Genomic DNA, 16,642 nt, shown 5'->3' on the forward strand with positions numbered 1-16,642 from the left:
TTGTTTTTAAATTTGTAACCATTGATCAAAAATCTAGACATAAACATTACACAATACCAGTTCAAGTTTTAAAAGTGGGTTTTTCTTGATATTATGCTTTAAGTTTTCATCTTTCTAATGGTTTGTTTTGGCTTTTGGATTCAAATTTGCTGACTACATTTTGTTTACAAGAAAACTAAAGAAGTAAATTATTGACGTGCTCTGCAGCATAGTAATTATCTCATTGGCACGATTCTTCAATCAGTAAACTGACTGCTGGGCTGAAGTGACCGAGTCAGTAGTTGAAGGCCAGCCCAGAAGACTTTCACTAGGTGGTGACTGGGATCAAAGCCCTGTGGAACGTTCTTTAAGTTTTAGAATGATGCTTTTATAGAGTCCCCAACAATAGAAAGTTCATGTTTGATCCACGTAAGGCAATGTACATCTTTTCATAGTCATGTTGAGCTTTTATCGTGCACCTTGTCTTAAATGTTATGCTTGCATTATTTTTGGACAGATCTTTTTTAATAATTCCTTTGCTCTGGACTCAACGTGGATCCATCCGGAGGAGTTAAGATTGTTCCATGGGCATGAAAAGCCTCACTTGCTGGCAAATCAAGTAGCTGTGTCTCTGTCCAGGCCAGCTCCTGCCTCCAGGCTGCTCCCCACAGTGGTGTTAGCACCTCAGCCCATCCCAGGTTGGTGCCCAGATAACGTCGATAATGTGCTTTTTATTTTTGCTTTAATCATAAATTAGTTTTGGGTATGAAAACTATACTTGTCATTTTAATGAAACAATTATCTTGGTAAAATATAATTTCTTTTCACAAGCATGAAGCTATTTTAAAAGAAACGAGTCTTGGATAGCTTATTCACTTTTTTTTTCTGGGGTTGCTAGATATAAGATCTGTTACTAAAATGAAGAGACGGCTGGAGGGGTTTTCACAGAATTGTACTCGCAGTGCTCTATTTTTAGGATTGGACCAGGTTTCCTGCTGATAGCTCTTAATAGGGGCACTAATTGACCAGTCAACTCTTTAACAAATGTTGCTTGTCCGCGACTCTGCAGTGAGGTGAGAGGAATGAGGTTTGCTGGTCTGTCGGACGTGAGAACATGTGTGATCTCCGTGAATGTTGCCTTCCCGTGGTGGGCGATAGTGAGATGGGCTATAACATGCCCTGTTTGAAAGATGGATTTTGTTCTATCTTTGGAGTCTAGTGACCTGAAAGAATGTTTGTCCTGGAACAGACTCCCGTGAAACAACCCCTGGATAAAAGATTGTATAATAAACCTGTATAGTAACAGGAGAACATAATCATCTTATGAATTTTTAAATTGATTTTTAAAATCACCATAACACGTGGATCATTCTATAAAAGCAAACGCTGCCTGTGCCAAAATTGTTGGGCAACACCTTCCATTATGGAACATTTTATGACTTCAGAATTACATTACCTTCCTGTAATTTCCTACCTACCAAGCTTGTCTCAATATGTGTCTCTAAAATTTAGTAGTAAGAAGATGTTCCTGTGGATAATGCAGTGCTGGTTTAGGAGATACATTTATTTTCTTCTCTGTTTGCTACACATTTATTCCAATTGGCTATGAATCTTGCTTAGTAATAGGTTGGGAGGAACAACTAAACTATTTGTGTTTTTCACAGGCCTAAGTGATTTCTGACTGCAACTTGTCCTTGTAATTATGCATTAGGGATTAATTGAAATCTGAGTGAGCATTGTATATGCAAGACATTTATAAACATTTTACACTTAGATGATCATGTTTCCTATTTAATTTAATGATGACAAAAGATGATTCAATGGCATGTGTTGTATGAGGAAGACGTGACTTTGGAAGTTTCTTTTAGTATATGAAAAGGTAATATTTTAATTTCCTAATGCATTGGCAATAACTGTCATGAAAATAACCAGCAAATTCAGTTTTAAAAAAAGGTGATATCAGCTTACCTGTTCCTACAAAGTCTGTAAGTGAACTTTTCTTTCCTCAGTTCACCCCAGAGTATAATATAGATATTTTCCAGCTTGCCTTCACCTTCTTCTTAGGAAATTCATATATAAATGTGCTAAATATCTGTTTAGTTGGAGAAGCTTATGGCCACCTCTCACAGATTTTCCATCTTATGGACCTTATTTACTTACTATTGTGTGTCAAATATGCAATCCTTTATTAGAAACATGTTCGTATTGATTTTACCTTCTTTTAATTTTTGGATGAAATCTATTTTTTAAATTTTTAACAATTGTTTTTACACTCTTTTGTGGGTACATAGTAGGTGTGTATATTTGTGGGGTTTGTGAGATTTTTGGTACAGGCACACAATCTGAAATAATCACACCGTGGAGAATGGGGTATCCATTAATGATCTATTTTTAAGAACAAAATAAAATAATATTTCTTATAAACATGATAAATAGCAGAATAACCTTTCATTCTAACCTAGCCTACTATTTAACAAAGCTTAGATTTTTTTCCCTGCTTTTTTTTTTTTTTAATTTATGGATCATGTGTGAATATAACACCTACCATTTTAATTATGTTTTGGGAGAAAGCTACCTGACACCAAAGGTAATTGAATAATAATCGAGTGTATTTGCTTTGAGATGGTAATTTGAGTTGCTTCATGAAGACTTCACTTTTTTGATAAATTTCAGAAGTTTTAGAATTTACTCAACTTTGAAATGCAGGTACTGAAGGTCCCTTAGGCCAAATAAAACCTCTAAGGGGTTACTCGTGTGTCATTAACTGCTTAACAGAGAACCTGGGCTGGGGGCAAGTTAAGGTAGAAGGTAGGGTAAGCTCCACCGAGTTAAAAATTAATGTGCGTCATTTTAATTCTATGGTAGCTAATGAGAAAATACAACTTTTTTGAGACACTAGCATGTAAACGTTCACATGTGCTGTTATTACTAAAAATTACCAAAGTTTTCACATCCTATTAGGAATTGATAAATTTACATATTATAGTTAATTTATATCACAAATATATATATTATAAAAGTATACATTTATAAATATATGCATGTCCTATATAAAAAATATATTGTGTATAAATATATTATACAATCGTTAGATGACATCGATCAATCTTGTTATAAAGTTTTATATTCACAAGTAAGTGGCCTTAGAATTAGATATATTTTATCGATCCCTTTCAAGTTAATCAGTGAAGCAGAATTAGAGCTCCCAGAGAACTGAAGGAGTGAGTCCAACTTGCTCATTTTAAACAGGTCTAGTGAGCTAAGCTCATTTTCCTGTCTTGGATACGTAGTAATTTTTCCGTAATGATCATTCTTTAAGTACTTTTACAATTTGCACTGTTGTTTTAGGGATAATGGCAGTTTATACTATGAACTCGAATGATGGAACCCAGGAGGCAGGTTTGTTTGAATGAACTGGGTCATTTGTTGAACTGAGTTAGAATCTCTCTGGTGGAGATGGGGGTGAGACTAATATGGAACCACCTCTCACTTCCTGTTGATTACGAATTTACTGCATGGCACAGAGTCTCAGATAATATGAACACAATTTGGATGAATTTGGAAAAGCTATCTAAGCTTTAATAAGCATTATAAAGGACCCTATTTTTTTCATACACCGCACTCATTCATGACCAGAAGGATGATGGTTGCCTGCCATCACGATCTGTCGTAAACAAGCCTGTTGGCCATTTTTGAGCCTCCCAAAGGACCCACCTTCTCATGCCATCATCTCGGGGGCTAGCCCTTCAAAATATGAATGGGGAGAGGCAAGCAAGTGGCACCTGCTTTCTGCAGGTGTTTGAGGAGAACCTTAGTGGGGGGACCCTCAGGGAAGGCCTCTGTGGCCGATGCCACCTTGGGGCAGGAAGAGTCAAATTAATTCCAAATGAAGGACTTAGAATGTCCAAACATACAAAATCAAGAGGAGCATTGTGTGATTGGGCAATTCCAAGTGGCCAAGTGTGGTTCGGCTGTGAGGGGAGATGTAGCAGGGATGGGCTCTGGGGGCCTCTGCTCTGGGGGCCTCTTCAAACGAGACCCGTCACATGAGACCTGTGCTGTGGGTCAGTGTCCTGGATCCTCTCGGACTGTTGGGGACTTTATATCATTCTTACGCTCAGGATCCTTGGCTCCTCCAGGAAAGGGTGAACTTGTTCTCAGGAAGCAGAGAAGCCACAGAAGAGGCAGACCTTCTCACGGACAAACGAATCCAAGCCTGCAGATAGTTACACCTGCACTAGAAACTAAAGTCTCCAATTAGTAATTTTGCAGCTTTCAAAGAAATTCTTCCTGATCATTGTGAATGGGTTAAATTGAGAAATAATCTAGGACCCATTGATTCCCAGATCTCAGAAGTGGATTCAGGGCTGGACAGGCAGGGAGAGGCCACCCGCCCCGCAGTCACCGCCTCTTCCTCAGCATCAGCTGCTGCATCCCGGCCCACACCTCCCGGCTCCCTGCAGTCCTGCCAGACTCTCCTTCCCAGGCAGAAGGGACTCACGCTGCGTCTTAGGACATGTGGCTCATCACAGGCAGATGTGGAGAAGGGTCTGGGTGGAATGAGTACTACCTCCAAGGAGTCTCTGTTTTCTATTGCTGAAAATAAGAGCTTCAGAGTCCTTCAAGCCATTCAGGAATTAAAGAACTTGTATCAAGAGTATCAAGCAGTGGGAGGAGAAGGTAGTTAATTCAGCTTCTGTACAGCAAAGGCAAATAAGATAGAGGAATCTTGCTGGAAACTAGAGATTTATGCAAAAGTTGTCCATGTCAGCTTAAGATCAAAGAGCCTGATTCTACCAACACCCTGATGGGCAAACCAAACAAGACCACAGCAAACCACTGGCTGTAGTCTCTTCATTCACAGATGACTGAGAGAGAGAGAGAGAGAGAGGGGGGGGGAGAGAGAGAGAGGGAGAGAGAGAGGGAGAGAGAGAGGGAGAGAGAAGGGGGAGAGAGAGGGAGAGAGAGAGAGGGAAAGGGAGAATGGGAGAGAGAGGAAGGAGGGGAGAGAGAGAGGGAGAGAGAGCGGGAAAGAGAGAGAGGGAGAAAGGGAGAGGGAGAGAGAGGGAGAGAGAGGGAAGGGGGAGAGAGAGAGGGAGAGAGGGAGAAAGGGAGAGAGAGGGAGAGAGAGGGAGAGAAAGTGGAAGTTGAGATGGGGCATCTGAAGTATTCTGCTTCATAAAAGATTCATTTGCTCCAAAGCTCCAGAAGAGAAACAAATCTGAGAAATGGATTTTGGGCAGGAATTAGTACCCACTTTAGGCAAAACAACTTTTGCTTATCTTGATAGGTAAAAGAAAATAGAAGACAGAAAAGCAGTAAAACATCAACTCAAAAGGGAGTTTGCCAGTGTGAAAAGACAGTTTGAGTAAATGAGAAAAGAATGCAAAGAAACTTTTGAAAACTAGCAACTAAAATCAATGAAGAGAAGAACTAATTATGCATCTGATGACAGAAGACAACATAGAAAGATTCTTAAGCATAATAGATGTGACTATGAAAATCAGATCGTAACAGTAGGAGAAGGGGGTATATGTGTAAAATAAAAAGCAAACAAACCTAGATAGCTCGACCTCCATAAAAAAAAAAAAAAGAAACAGATTTCAGCAAAAGTAGTAAATGGAGCAAAGAAAGCCATATATCCTGGTCACCATAGCCTGGAGACATTTTATGAATGTTGGAGGCACGACTTAAAAGAACACAGAAACGGACACAGCTTCAGACCATCCTGCAGTACTAGACAAGCTTGGAAAATTTGGAGAATTTTATGAGGAAAGCATCTTTTGATTGAAGCAATTTATGCCTCACAAGAAAGTCATACAAATGCATAAGCATGGAAAAGATGTCCTTAAAAAAGCAATGAATTGACTTTACCACACCTAATGTTTTCACTTCAAATTCTTCATCTAAAATTAATGTTGCTGCTGCTCTGTCTACGTCTTGTATTTTATTCTTACCAACTTTTGCCTTATTTTTTGTTTTAAGCTTAGGTCAGTAATTTACAAGTAGTGTCTGCCTTTGCCTTTTGAAAATTAAGTTTAGCATATTTAGATTTGTTTTACTATGTGTGTATTTATCTGTAATTATTACATTTTACTTTTTTATTTTCTCTTGTTATTCCTTTGGTTTATTCTGTTTCTATTGTTGTGGGTGACATTTACGTTTTATTTCATTTTGTTTACTTTTGTTTTATATGGTTATTTGCAATGTATTCATACTGATCCTATTTTCTCAAGGAATTATCAGTAAGCTATTTTTTAAAAAGCAGACTTGAGGTTACGTTTTCTCAGTTTACAAATCATAACACAATTACTTTAGAAGTATTTTATGAAATATGATACATTTGGAAAAAGTTTACTTAATAAAATTTCATTTTTTCTTTTTAATTTTATCACATTAGTGATAAGTACATATAAAACAAGAACTAACAATGGAGAGGTCAGTTTTCAAAAATACCTGTAATTATCAACAATGTCTGTTAATCCTTCAGGATATATGTGAATACTTGTTAATTTGGTGTAGGAATGAGTGAAAAATTTAAGGCAATATTTTTTTTTACACCGCAAAGGAAAAAAATAGGTTTAATATAGTGTTTCCTATTACTTAAACATTTTAATATAACTTTGTAGCAAGAGCGTTTGTCCTATAGTCCAAAAATTCCCATGAGTACTGAGAAAGGCCAAACGGGATAAGCCACTCAACAATATTCTGTGAAATGATGACCTGTGGGAATTCATGAAAAAATGGATTAAGGTATTAAATTTGTACCGAAAAGAACATGGCCAGTAAGTGGCTTAATGACAGCGAAATGAAGCAAGGAAAAACCAGTCAACAGCAGGTGGCTGACGGTTCCTAACTGTATTGACGGGGGAGTTCCTAACACCAAGAAAATGGCAAAGCCTTCTTTATTAATTTGCATGTCACTCCATTTTTGAATTAGAAAATGAGTGCGTAACTAGTGTCTCAGGATCTCCGGATTTGCAGTAGCGAGACAGAGTCCATCTCATACTATAAGGCATTAATGCAAAGGAACAGTGTTTAAGCTTAGGACTTGAAAATTATATTTTTCTGCATGAGTGTGAGGATGGGGTGGAGGGAATCCCTTTGCCAAAAAATGTGTCAAAATTGAGAAAGTTATGATTATAACTTTGCACAATAGACATTGGTTGCTATAAAATTTTCTTTATGCATACTCCTTTCTAAATCATTTTAATATATGGGTTTAAAGGCCCAAAACTTGTTTGTTGTTTTGAACTGCAACCTTTTTTTCTTTTAAATTATACTTTAAGTTCTGGGGTACATGTGCAGATCTTGCAGGATTGTTGCATAGGTATACACATGCCAAGGTGTCTGTCTCATCCCCCCTTTACCTACATTAGGTATTTCTCCTAATGTTAGCCTTCCCCAACCTCCCCAACCCCTGCTATCCCTCCCCTTGCCCCCGACCCTCCAACAGACTCCAGTGTGTGATGTTCCCCTCCCTGTGTCCATGTGTTCTCATTGTTCAGCACCCACTTATGAGTGAGAACATGTGGTGTTTGGTTTTCTGTTCTTGTGTCAGTTTGCTGAGAATGATGGTTTCCAGATTCATACATGTCCCTGCAAGGACAGGAACTCATCCTTTTTTATGGCTGCATAGTATTCCATGGTGTATATGTGCCACATTTTCTTTATCCATTCTGTTATTGATGGGCATTTGGGTTGGTTCCAAGTCTTTGCTATTGTAAACAGTGCCACAGTGAACATATCAGAATGATTTATAATCCTTTGGGTATATACCCAGTAATGGGATAGCTGAGGCAACATTTTTTATTTACAAAACTTTATTTTAATAATCATAATCTGGATACATACGTTATGTCAGTAAAACTGAGGAGGTGAGAAAGAAGGACTGTGAGAGTATAAAGTCTTTAAAAATCCTTCATGTTTTTAAAAGCAGAGGCAGTAAGAAACCCCCACTCTTGAAGACCAAATGAACTAAGTTATATAGGACTGAAATTGACCAGGATCTCTTCCCACTAACTAGTAGCAAGCACTGAGTAAAAAGAAATAACCCCCATCACTGGTGGAAGGGGAGAGACATATAGGAATCCTTTTTTGTGGCATAGGGATGTAAGGATGGCTGAAAGCTGGGGTAAGGGTACAAATACTGAAAAAGATTTTCACATACCCCAGAATTTGCCTTAAGCAAAATACATTTTTAAAGGATTTGAAGCTTGTGGGGCATTGAAGGCAAACATGACAACAAAATCCAAATCCAGGTCTACCCCCTGAATAAATTAACAAAATTGCATTCATTAACAGCTTGACACAAGAAGGGGTGTGCCCATTCCCTGGAATAAATAATATTTATCTCATTCATTATTGTTCTATTTATGTTGCCTAGCACTTAATAAAGAAAATTGCAAGACACACAAACCAAGCCAGAAGTGATAAATTATTGACAAGATACAAGATAATCAACAGAATCAGACCCTAAGATGACACAGATATTAGAACTATCAGACAGTTCTATGATTAACCATGATTAGCATGTTAAATAAACTCATGGAAAGGAGAGCAACATGAATGAGCCGATAGAGAATTCCATCAGTGATATGAAAAATATAAGAAAGTCAAGTTAAAATATCAGAAAAAATGAAACACAGCATAATGAAAAATTACTTTGATGAACTCATGTGTAGATGTGATACAGCCAAGAATTAGTTAAATTAAAGATAGATCAATAGACCTGTAACAAAAAGAAAGCAACTGAAAACATAGAACGTCCTTTTCCAGAGCCATGAGAGAATGTCAAATGGTTTAACTTATGTATAATTGAAGTGTGAAGAGGACAAAGAGAGACTAGATGGAAGATAGAATATTTGAAGACATAATGAACAAAGGAGATAAAAATGGACATTGTGAAACTATAGATCCAAGAAGTTCAACAAACCATAAGACTAATAAATAGCAAAAACAAGAAAAACCTGAAATTGAAAACTAGATGAATCATATTTAAACTTCTGATTCAAAGAGCTTTATATCAAACAAAAACAATTATTGAAAGCTAAGTGAAATAAAGATTTTTTTCAAGCAAACAAAAGCTGAAAGATTCGTTCTTTGTGGATTTGCAGTTCATGAAATTACTAATCAGTGAGGAATAATATACTAGCATAGAGAGTTACTCTACACAAAAGAAGAGTGCTAGAGATGGAATACATTAAGGTACAATATATATGTTTCTGTTTTTAATTGTTTTGAAAGAGTATTGACAGTATAAAGAGCAAAAAATAGTTATATAATGTGTAAAATTATACACAAAATCAAAATGTGTGCCAAAAATTTCACAAAGCATGGAAGGAAGTAATTGGAAGTATGGAATTGTAAGGCTACTGTACTATATATTATGTGTTATAGTATTATTTGAAGGTGACAAGTTAAAAACATACTTTGTATCTTTGGGAGATATACTTTATCTTCTTTGAAGATACAAGTATGTCTTTATTTCAAAATTCGCCATCCATTCATATTAAAAACAAAACGATACAAAACCACCTGTAAATCAACTAAGAATTAAAGGAGACATCTTCAAATTGGCGGAGGACATCTAAGGAAGATCTACCGCTAACATTGTACTTAATAGTGGAAGGATAATGTTTTCCCTATAAGATGATGATATACTTATCTTCAAAAGATATTAAGCAGTAGAGCAGCAGACACTTAAAATTGTAAAGAGAGTTATAACTAATAAATAATTATGGAGATAAAAATGAAATCATAATAAACATTCAACCCCAAAGCAGACAAAACAAGAAGGCAAAGGATCAAAGTAAAGTTGGAACAAATATTTTACAAACTATAAAATGGTAGATTTAAATATGAAGATCTAAACTCCCTAATGAATAGACAGAGGTTTTCAGATTTTCAGTTCCAAATATACGATGTCCATAAGAAACTCACTTTTTATGATAAGACACCATGAGGATAAAAGTAAAGGCCTGGAAAAGACATAACACATAAATACAAAACAAAAGAAAGCTGAAGTGACTGTATTAATATTTGACAAATTCAATTTCAGTACAAAAAGTATTACCAGGGATAAAAAGGAACACTACATAACTAAAACACACACACACACACACACACACACACACACACACACTAGAACAGAAAATCAAACACCACATGTTCTCACTCATAGGTAAATGTTGAACAATGAGAACACATGGACACAGGGAGGGGAGCATCACACACACTGTGGTCTGTTGGGGTGGGGCAAAGGAGGGATAACACGGGGAGAAATGCCAGATGTAGGTGACGGGGGATGGAGGCAGCAAACCACATTGCCATGTGTGTACTTATGCAACAATCCTGCATGATCTGCACAATGTACCCCAGAACCTAAAGTACAATAAAAAAGTAAAAACTCACAAAGAAAGCATAACAATTCTAATAAAAAAAATTCAAAGTTCATAAAACAGAAGCTGATAAAACAGAAGAAAGAAATAGAAAATCATGTTTACAGTTGGAGATTTCAATATTCATCTCTCAGTAATTGATGGAGCATGAAAGCTCATCAGTGACTATCAGTGAGAATTTAGAGAACTTACATAACACTGTTCAACAACTTACCTGACAGACATGTATAGAACATTCTACTTTACAGTAACAGGGTATATAATTTTATATGCACATGGAACATTTGTCAATACCATATTCTAGGTTATAAAATGAGTCAAAAATTTTAAATAATTAAAAGTAGGGCCTGGTGTAGTGGCTCATGCCTATAATCCCAGCACTTTGGGAGGCTGAGGTAGGAGAATCACTTGAACCTGAGAGGTGGAGGTTGCAATGAGCCAAAATTGTGTCTCTGCACTCTAGCCTGGGCAACAGAGTGAGACTCTGTCTCAAAAAAAAAAAAAAAAAATACACACACACACACACACACACACACACACACAATTTGTTTTCTGCAGAGATATCCAGAAAACCTCCAAATGTTTGAAAATAAAACAAAATGCTCCCAAGTAATGCATAGTTCAAAGAAAAAGTGACAGAGGAAATAAGAAAATATTTTGAATAGAATGAAAATGAAAATAAAAGAAAATGAAAATCAATATCACAAAAAAAGTCTTGTGGGACATAGCTTAGATGGACATTTATATTTATAGGATTAAGATGCCTATATTAAAAAACAAGAAATACCTCAAATTAATGATCTAAGTTTAACCTTAAAAAACTAGAAAAGGGAGAAGTAATTAAATCAAAATAAGCTAAAGGAAAGATATAGTAACGATAACGGCAGAAACAAAAAAACTAAAAAACAGAAGACTAAAAGAAAATCAGTGAAACCAAAACTTAATTTTTGAGAATTATAGAGACTATCAAGAATTAGAGGAAAGAAAGATGACACAAATTACTAATGTCAGGAATAAAAAAAAGACATTATTATGGATCGTAACCCTAACCATGCAAAAGGAAAATATAAACTATAATGATAAATGCAACAGCTTAGATGAAATAGTTATTTGTAAGTCACAAGCTACCAGTTCTCACTCAAGAAGAAATAGAAAGCATGAATAACTCTATATTTGATAAAAACATTAAGTTTATGATTTAACTCTTCCAACAGGAAAAAATTCAAGCCCTGACAGCTTCACTGTTGAGGTCTACCAAATATGTCAGGAAGAAATAATACACAAAATAAACTTGCTCAGAAGACAAGAGGAAATAATATTCCCCAAGTAATTTTTTCTAAGGTAGTCATTACGCTTACACTAAAACCAAATAGTTATTACAGAGAGAAAATAGCGGACCAGTATGCTTTTTGAACATACATACAAGAAGCCTCAAGATAACATCAACAAATGAAATCCAGCCATATGCGAAACTGACTATATATCATTACCAACTGAGTTTTATTTTTCTCGGAATCCAATGCTGATTCAACATTAGAAAACCCATCAATGCTATTTACCAAAAGAACAAAGAAGAAAAAATAATAAGTTTATTTCAATAGATTCAGAAAACAAATTTGTCAAATTCACCATTCATTCAGATTAAAAACAAAACAATACAAAAAACCACCTGTAAGTCAACTAGGAATTAAAGGGGACTTGCTCAAATTGGCAGAGGACGTCTAAGGAAGATCTACAGCTAACATTGAACTTAACAGTGGAAGGATAATGTTTTCCCTCTAAGATGAAAAGCGAGGCAAGACTGCGTGCTGGGAGCCATAGCCCTGCAACAAGGCAGAAAGAAAAAAGAAAACGAAGACATGCAAATTGGGGAGGAAGACACAAAACTGTGTGCAGACAAATAACTATATAGACCACTTCAGAGAGTCTGTCAAAAGCTACTAATACAGAAGAGGAGGTTTAGCAAGGTTGCAGGATGCAAGGCCAATGGACAAAGTTCAATCGTATCCCTGTGTTATTGGTAACAAACAACTGGAATTTAAAATAAAATAAAATAAAATACCAGTATCGTTAAAACTGCACCAAAGTTATGATGCATTTAGGGATTAACCTAACAACATGTGTGAAAATCATGAAACATTGATGAAGTAAATCAAAGAAGACGTCAACAAATGGAGGGATATTCTATATTCATAGACTGGAAGGCTTGATAATATTAAGATATCACTTCTGTCCAGATTGATCTGCATGTTTAATGCAACCCTAAACAAAATCCCAGTTTCATGGGAATTGACATGCCAATGCAATAATTAAAATGGACAGACAAAGGAAGTGGAGTCACCACAGTAGTTCTGAAGAAGAAAACAAGTGTGGAGGACACAGGCACAGCTGATCCGAGCATCGGGGGTAAATCTCCAGGAACTAAGGCTTTGTGCAACTGGCAAAAGCTTCAGAATAAAGATCGATAGAGCATAGGAGTAGACCATTCCAAAAGTAGACACATGCATAGATGGCCTATTGATTTCTTTTTACAAGGGTACGTGGAAAAATCAATAACGAAAAGACTGTATTTTCAACAAATGACTTTAGAAGAAGTGAACATCTGTCTTCAAAATAAGCAAATAATCCTTCATCAATACATTTTACTGTATAAAAATTAACCCAAAATAGATGATTGACCTAGTTGTGAAACCGAAAACTGTAAATTCTGAAGAAAACATTGAAGAAAAATTTTGTGACCTTGGATTGCACAAGTATTTCTTATATATGACATCAAAAGCATGAACCACAGAACAAAATGCACTGATGACTTGAACTTCATCAAAATTTTAAAAAAGTTTTTGGTCTTTGAAATCACTTTTAATAAAATAAAATACTGGAAAAAGAAAAGCCACACAGTGTGAAAAATATTCACAAAACATGTATCTGATAAACACCAGAACATACAAAGAACCTTCACAACTTAGTCATAAGAAAAAAACCAGTCCAGTAGAAATGGACAAAATATATGACCAGACACACTACCAACAAAGAAATATGGATTGCCAATAAGCACAGGAAATAGGGAGGGGTTTGTGAAAGCATACAAAATTACAGCTAGAGAGCAGAACAAATTCTAGAGCTCTTTATCACTCTAGGCTGACTATAGATAACAACGATGTAATATATAGTTTCAAATAGCTAGAAGGAGGGGTATTGGAATATTGAATGTTCCAAACCACAAAGAAATGATGAATATTTGAGATGATGGATATGCTCATTATCTTGATCTGGTCACTAGACTTCATGTGGCTCAAATTATCACTATATACCCATGAATATGTATTGTTATTTTATGTAAGCTTAAAGAAAATTAAATAAATTTTTTTAAAAAAGGTCAACATCATATACCATTAGGGAAATGCAAGTTGAATCCATGATCAGAGTCCGTACATACTTACTAGAGTGGCTATCATGAAAACACAACAAAAACCTGGCAATGCCACGTGGTAGTGAAGACGTGGCACAGCTGAAGTTTTCATAATTTGCCAGTGGGAATGCAACATGGAACGGTCACTTTGAAAGTCAGTTGAGCAGGTCGTTATAAACACCCTTATCATTTCCAGGTTGCTTTGGGGAGTGCTCTGGAGAATGAAGGAAAGGCTCAGATTTTTTAAGAGAAAATGGACAAATCAGGAGGGGGCAGTTACAGAAGTGGCTCATTAGAGATTCTGCTTGGTTTGTAGAAGTGACATTGGTTAGTGATGTGCTACACTGTGTGGCACTGTAGGGCATATGGCCTTTGGCGACTTGGTGGCACAACAGGTGGCTTCAAGAGGCCATGATTTAGTCAGGAGCAGGGAGGTGACTGCTGGTGCATTCCAATGCCTCTCTGGGCCTGGTAATTTAAAAGGACTCTCATTCTTCCGATAAAAAGTTTCCTTTGCTTTTTTTCTTCCTACAGTGGAAAAACAGGGACGTCGCCTTCATTACACTATTACTTATTATTGTTGAAATATTTCATAATAAAAGTTAAAGAAAAAAATGCAATTTTACACAATACTGGGAAGTACACTCAGGAAATTACAGACAGCAATTGCCTGGTCCTTACCTACAGCCACGATGCAACTGAACCAGAAAGACAGTGATGGACTATAAGGAAATGTCCATCAACCTTGAAGTTAAAAGACTACAGAAAAAATTAATGAGTGAAACAGAAGTAAAAATTACAAATAAAACTTTTAAATAAAATAACCCAACATGGAGAGCATCTATTAGAATGAATAAGTTGCAGTCTGTAAGAGTTAAAGAAAGAGGAAAGAAACATGAAATGTGGCTTGACAGTTACAGACAGATTTATTTTAGAGAAAATAAACCTGAGAGGGGCTTCTGGTGGATTTTGGTCAGGAGCACTTTCTCTTACAGACTGAGAGTATGTACTATAGGTTTTAGGGTGAGGAGGCTTATCACAAGCTTGGAATGTTTCTGTGAAAAGAAACATTCTTATCCATAAGAAGTTTTACAGCGGGTTGGAATGTCTCTGGGCAGAGGGGAGGTTATCTTAGGGCTGACATCTTCCCAGCCAGAGAGGGGTTATCTTGGGGCTGGCGTTTCTCTGGTTGGGGAGGGGTTTGGAATGTTTCTGGTCAGAAACGTTATTCGTGGTTTATGGTCATGCTGACCTTAGCCATTAGGCTGATGCCCTTTGGATTTAGGCGGTTTTTGATCAAGGTGAACTTTAGAATGACAGTGCTTGTCCAAGATGGCAATACTCCTGCAGTGTCACAGGCAGAGTACTGCAGATCTGAAGCTAGAATGCTGATGATGTTAAACATGAAACCATCAGCACTGCGGAAATCACCTTTCAAATCCAGGCATTAGAAAATTCGAGGAGGAAAAGGAGCTATGGGGAAGTAAATGATAAAAAATGAAGGCAGGCGTTGATGATTTTCAAAACAGAAATAAGACAGGGCATGGTGGCTCATGCCTGTAATCCCAGCACTTTGGGAGGCCGAGGCAGGTGGATCACTTGAGGCCAGGAGTTTGAGACCAGCCTGGCAAAACGGCAAAACCCTGTCTCTACTAAAAATACAAAAGTTACCCAGGCATGGTGGCATGCGCCTGTAATCCCAGCTACTCGGGAGGCTGAGACATGAGAATAGCTTGAACCCAGGAGGCAGAGATTGCAGTGAGCTGAGGTTGCACCACTGCACTGCAGCCTGGATGACAGAACAACATTCTGTCTCAAAAAAAAAAAAAAGAAAAAACCCAAAAAACAAACAAAACCAAAAACCCCAGAAATAAATTAAAATGATTAAAAATTCTTTCCCTTGGACATGAAAACAAATTACATGAATTAAAAAAAACACACATTAAATGGAGATGTCACCGCTCCACATTTGTAATTTTTAAGTAATTACATAAACTATTTTGGGAGACACGATGGGCAATTCAACTTGAACCACGATGGGGCAGCTGCATGAAGAGCTCCATCTGCACCCGAAGCGCCACAGGTTTTAGTGGTAAAATCTCCCAAGCTCTGAGGAGAACACTCGTTTCAGAACTTGGAATACGGTGAAGCTCTAATTATATGTTGAAGTTGATTACCAATGTATTTTAAAAATAGAAAAAATGGAAACAAAAATTACACAGACAAATCTCAGTTATAAAGATAGCTATAAAAATCTACAAAATATTGTTGAAAATATAACAATACAGGCACAATAACATGTATAAGCATCCAGTAGAATGCATGTCATAAACAGCATAATGTTATGAAAGGCAGTGCCAACAGTATCATGTCTGTGTGTTTAATAAGAAAAACGGTATCCTGTCAATCGGCTCCATGAAGATGCATCGTTTGATAAAAATGCAAATGCAACAGCCATTTAAAAAGTCAGAAAACCAAAGAATGAAGTGGAACCGGATACAGAATTGGCTAAAAACCACCACACTGTCAGCAGTCCCTGGAGAATCAGAGCCACTGTTTATCATTTTACTGAAAGTGTTTTCAGGAAGTTCTAGCCAATGCGATAAGAAATAAAATAGAAATATGACATACTACTTGGTTATATGCTTTTAAATCTTGAGAACTGAAGACAGTCAGCTTAACAACACAGAATTTAAAAGACCAACAAATGGATTGATAAAATATAAGCATACAAAAGATAATATTTTTTTCTACATATTATCAGTTACTTAGATGTTGTAATTGAAGAAAATACTCTATTCACATAGCATAGAAAACTGTAAAAAATACTTTTAAACAACTATCAACTCAGGTA

The 16,642-nt window shown here is 36.5% G+C and overlaps 1 protein-coding gene across 1 annotated transcript in view; it reads left to right on the forward strand.

Moving 5' to 3' along the window:
• Positions 1 to 16,642, forward strand: part of LOC135273017 (transcription elongation regulator 1-like protein) — a 50,276-nt gene that overhangs the window by 2,768 nt on the left and 30,866 nt on the right. Inside the window, exon 3 of the mRNA XM_064371836.1 lies at positions 497 to 677. Coding sequence (XP_064227906.1) covers positions 497 to 677 — 181 coding nt within the window. The remainder of the gene's footprint in view (positions 1 to 496; positions 678 to 16,642) is intronic.

Source organism: Aotus nancymaae, unplaced genomic scaffold, assembly GCF_030222135.1.
Source record: "Aotus nancymaae isolate 86718 unplaced genomic scaffold, 86718_ANA_hifiasm-v0.15.2.pri h1tg000193l, whole genome shotgun sequence".
Lineage (NCBI taxonomy): Eukaryota > Metazoa > Chordata > Mammalia > Primates > Aotidae > Aotus > Aotus nancymaae.